Genomic DNA, 5,243 nt, shown 5'->3' on the forward strand with positions numbered 1-5,243 from the left:
TTATGTATTGCGTGACGTTGGGGCAGTACGTGACTAGTTATGTTGGCATAATGCGAGAGGATATTAGGCATCGAGTGACCTATTGTTAGGTATTGTGAGACTGAAAGTGCATGACTTGTGTAATTTATCTCTCGGTTTGAGGCTTTTATTGAGTAGTTTGTAGGCATTGCATGACTATTTTTATGTATTGCGCGCATGTTATGTATTGCGTGACATTGGGTCGTTATGTGACCAGTTATGTTGGCATAATGTGAGGAGTTCTTTCTTTTTTACATTGGGCTCTATGCATAAGGCGTTTCTGAGAATAGATCTCCCCATATTACGCATTGAGTGAGTTATAATTATTGGGTATTGCGAGAGTGGAGATGCGTGACTTGTGCAATTTATCTCTTATTTTGAGGCTTTTTTTCACTCATTTGTAGATACTGCATGACTGGTTTTTATGTATTGCGTGACTATTGTTATGTTTTGCATTACATTAGGCCGTTACGTGACTGGTTATGTTTGCATAATGCGTGGGTGGATGTTAAGCATTGAGTGACTTATTATTAGGTATTGCTAGACTGGCGGTGCGTGATTTGTGAAATTCATCACTTGTTTTGAGGCTTTTGTTAACTAGTTTTTAGACGCTGTGTGACTGTTTTTATGTATTGCGTAACCTGTTGTTATGTTTTGCGTGACATTGAGCTGTTACGTGACTGGTTATATTGACATAATGTGAGTGGATATTACGCATTGAGTGACTTATTATTAGGTATTGCGAGACTGACAGTGCGTGGCTTGTGCAATTCATCTCTTGTTTAGAGGCTTTTGTTCACTAGTTTTTAAGGTCTGCATGAATGTGCATTAGAATGCGACACTTATTTTCTGTTAAATTTCAGCAGCTTGTGAAATATGACTTAGGCATTGTGTAAGTGGTTTTTATGCATTGAGGGGTAATTTTTGATAAATTGACTGATTGTGACACTTATTTTCTGTTAAATTTCAATGACTTGTCAAATATGAAGCTTATGATTACTTACGACGATCATTGGGTCGATGACACTTACAAGGGTGGTGAGACATGAGTGAGGGCTGTTAGGGGTGAGTTGTCATTTTCAGGCCTACTAAAGCTAGTTGAAGAGGTTGTTGGGGTCAACTTACATAATAATGAAATCGAGCTACATGCATTGCTCAGTTATGCCGCAGGCCTTTCGCGCGCAGTTATCAGGGATGATGACAATGTAGCAAGTGTTCTACGAGGTGAGAGGGTAGTTGTTGTATTTATGACAGTTAAGGCAGGAAATGCAAACGATATTCCACATGATCATGGTATCGAACATAATATCACTTACAACAGAATGTTAATTATTTTGACCTACCACACCACGTATTTTCGAACCAACAACCATGGCAATCACGGTTGACGTATCCTAATGAGTTTGAGCAGGCCGGTACACACATAAGGTGTATGCAAATGATGTCTGCACAATTCCGATCGAAATGTGGATCGAATGAAATACTTGGTACTTTGCAACAAACGCAACTGTCGCACGAAAATCCATTGGGTCCATTGTCATTCGCACAGGACATTGTAATGGTTGTGAGTGATGAGGATGCATCTAATAAGATTGAAGATGATGTTGAAGAGGATGACATGGCGGATTGAAACGATGAGTTGCATGATGACTGTGAAGATGATCATGTTGGTAGACATGATGACGGTTCAGAGGACGACAGGGGTGAGCACATCGACATTGGGGATTACAATCATGCATATGGCAGTATAGGACACGCCACAACTGTTGTGTTAGAAGAGGTTTAATTCGAGGACCATGCCACAACTGTTGAATTAGAAGATGTAGAGGGTATCGACCTTATTTATGACAATGACATCGCACTTGATAAGGACATTCGTTCGCTTGATGATAGTGATTAAGAGAAGGTAAATACAGGGGTATTTAGTCAATGGATTATTCCCGGGGTGGATATGATATCCTTCAAAACAGTTGCGACTAATGATTCCAAATCAATTGACGACCACTTATCTCGAAAAAATGTTTCCATCGAATGCTGAATTGAAACGAGCTTTGAGCATGTTGCCACTAAAATAACATTTTGAGGTCAGAGTTAAAAAGTCATGTCATGCTCGTTTTGAGGTTGGTTGCAAGGAGAAGGCATGCAAGTTTGCATTGCGTGCAACGAAGTTGCCTAAGGGAGAATATTGGCAACTTCGAATGGTGTAGAAGGTACACACATGTACTATTAATGGTTTACATTGTGGGTACCGAATTGCGAGCGCAAGGTTAATTGGTGAGCTTATCTTCACCAGGCTACACGAAAATTATGTAACCCCAGTGAGACCTAAGGAAATAATGGAAGAGATGAATCGCAAATGGGGATTGCAATGCCTATATGGTAAGGTGTGGCAAGCGAAGGAGTATGCAAAGAGTCTTGTGTTCGGTCCCTTGAAAGAGTCATTCCAACTCCTCCTTTCGTATTTTCATATGTTGGAACGTGAAAATCTCCGTACCGTCACGAGTGTTGCTACGAATGGGGAACAACGATTCAAATATTGTTTTTGGGCATTCAGCTCACGTATCCGGGGGGTCAGTGTTGTAATGCAACCTGTAGTTGCTATCGATGCCACACACCTGAAAGACAGATTCAAGCGTATTCTGTTTGTTGCAATATGCAAAGATGCGAATGAGCAGATATATCCAGTTTCATTTGGCATTGACCACGTGGAGGATGAAGAGTCTTGGTCTTAGTTTCTTAACCAATTATGTCGTGCAATTGGTTGTCCTGAAAATGTAATGTTCATTTTTTATCAGCATATTGGCATTAAGAATACAGTTGAGAAAATGTATAAGGATGCGCATCACGGTCTATGCCATTACCACTTAGGAAAAAACATTAAAAACATGTTCAAGCGTGAAGATGTTGGCGTGATATTCACGGTGGCAGCCAACTGCTATAGGCTTGTCGATTTTAACAGACATATGAATCAGCTGAAACAGGTTTGCAAACCTATTTATGACCTCCTTATGAGATTAGGCCCTAAGAGATGGGCACGTGCACGGTCACCAGTAAGGCAATACAAGCTAATAACATCAAACATTGCGAAGTATATTAACTCCTGCCTTAGGCACGCAAGGAAAATGCCAATAACTGTCCTGATAGAGTGCATCAGAGACATGTTCCAACATTGGTTCCATGACCGGCACAATGAGGCATTGAATTTGACCATGCCCTTCAGCTTTTGGGCAATTGATCTATTGAACAAACGGTTCAATGAAGCATGTCACTTTTTTGTACAACCAATTAATCGAATGGAGTTTCAAGTTATAGGCGGGACTAAGGACGCAGTCATCAACCTGTGCACGAAGGCGTGTTCATGCAATGAGTTCCAATCTGATTTACTCCCCTGCACACATGCCATGCCGACAATAAGGTATGAATAATCTTGTTTCCTTATTTTTTGTGTGATGAATTGAATTTTGACATTGTTCGCCTATTGTGATTTCATTGCCTTGGTAGTAAGTGCAAACATGCAGCCATTGAATTCTGCTCGAACTATTACTTTACTCGGTCTTGGGTGGATGGATATGCGGTTCCCATTCGCTCGGTTGGGCATCCCAGTAAGTGGGACATCCCCCATGACGTTAAACAAATAGTGGTTTTGCTACCAACCTGGCAAGGTCAAGCAGGAAGACCTAGGAGGAAAAGGATTCTATCAATTGGGGAAGGCAGTCGACGACATAAATGTTCACAATGCAAGAGCTATGGCCATAATAGACAAAATTACCCTATGCCGTTTGCAGGTCTTTCGACAAACACGGAAACATCATCTACTCAATCAACGGCTAGACAACGACGACGACCCAAGGCATGTTCAATTTGCAGACAACCCGGGCACACACGAAACCACTGTCCAATGCGGACCACAAACTTTAGAAACGTTATAGGTGTTGTACCTAAAGATAGTGGCCTTTCAAACGTCAGTTATTAGGGATTGTTTGGATTTGGCCATTGACATTTGCATTAAATATTACCATTTGAATTGGAGTATGTCAGAGTCTGAAGATGATACTTTCGCTTCTGACAATAGCCAGGAATAAGATATCTTAAGATATTATTTGGGTTTCATCTAATGCATTGTACTTTATAATTTGTGTCATTGTAAACTTTTAAATTAAAGTAGAAAATATTTAATAATAATATTTGCATGATTAATTCTGGCCTTCTACTTCATATTTTTGCCTAGAGGGAAAGAAATTTTTATAATAATAATAGCATTGTTTAGATGGCTAAAGTAGAACAATTTGTTTGAAGTAACTTTGTTTATTATCGCCAATATTTTAAGCTATTGGCAATAATAAACAAAGTTACTTTAAACAAATGAGTTCTTTAGCCATTGTTCAAAATCCATTGGTAACCCAATGTAACATATATCTATGGTGTTGAAGGATTCAACAAACCATACGTACATAACCATTAAGGAAACAGTAACGTAGGAAATATATGTAGCAGATGCTTGAGATAAACATTAAACAGATCTTGGAAATCCAACATGGAAAAAAAATTCCCATCCTACGGTCGAAACGGGTAATCTAATATGCATAAAGCAAAATGATCAGACATCATAATTTACATGTCTACAATAAGCTTACAACATACAAGATGGCATGATACAGAATTTGATACCCAGGTAGCCATTGAATCGAACAATCCAAACACTTAATAGAGCATACGTATGTAGTGAGAACTCATGATGGTGGTGGAAATTGAGAGCGAAATTGAACCTTCAAGTATTTTTGGCGCTGCAACATCTCATGATTCTACACCTCCAACAATTCCATATGGGCATTCAACCTAGAATCCATTGTTTCCATAAATGAGAAGAGTCTACTGAAAGCTTGCTCAACATCGAATGTGGTGGAATTAGGTGTAGTAGATTGAGCAGTATAGGGGCCCATGGGATACACACTCGGCTCACCCTCATTCCCATCCTCATCAAAATCTGGGTTACCAATTGCCGCATTCCTAACCCAACCCTTATTTATGAACTCAAAACCTAGCTTCTAATACTATGCTCATCAATATGACTGAACAAAGCATGGGTTTTAGGCAAATCACAATGAGTGTCAACTTTGAAGTAGTCTATGATCTCATTAATCAACATGTCGTAAAGTAGGCGTTTGATGCCACCTTGAATGGTCCGGAGCATGTCATCCATGATGAATTTAGTAAGGTCGATATGG

The 5,243-nt window shown here is 39.6% G+C and overlaps 1 protein-coding gene across 1 annotated transcript; it reads left to right on the top strand.

Annotated features, from left to right (window-relative positions):
• The first annotated feature begins 2,772 nt into the window (after positions 1 to 2,772).
• LOC110420034 (uncharacterized) lies at positions 2,773 to 4,340 on the top strand. Its single transcript, XM_021433185.2, has 2 exons — positions 2,773 to 3,433; positions 3,520 to 4,340. The coding sequence occupies exons 1-2, from the start codon at positions 2,796 to 2,798 to the stop codon at positions 3,989 to 3,991; spliced, it is 1,110 nt and encodes a 369-aa protein (XP_021288860.1). The 5' UTR covers positions 2,773 to 2,795; the 3' UTR covers positions 3,992 to 4,340.
• The last annotated feature ends 903 nt before the right edge of the window (positions 4,341 to 5,243 follow it).

This window comes from Theobroma umbraticum, unplaced genomic scaffold, assembly GCF_002168275.2.
Source record: "Theobroma umbraticum cultivar Fairchild unplaced genomic scaffold, ASM216827v3 scaffold_67.0, whole genome shotgun sequence".
In the NCBI taxonomy this organism is placed as follows: domain Eukaryota; kingdom Viridiplantae; phylum Streptophyta; class Magnoliopsida; order Malvales; family Malvaceae; genus Theobroma; species Theobroma umbraticum.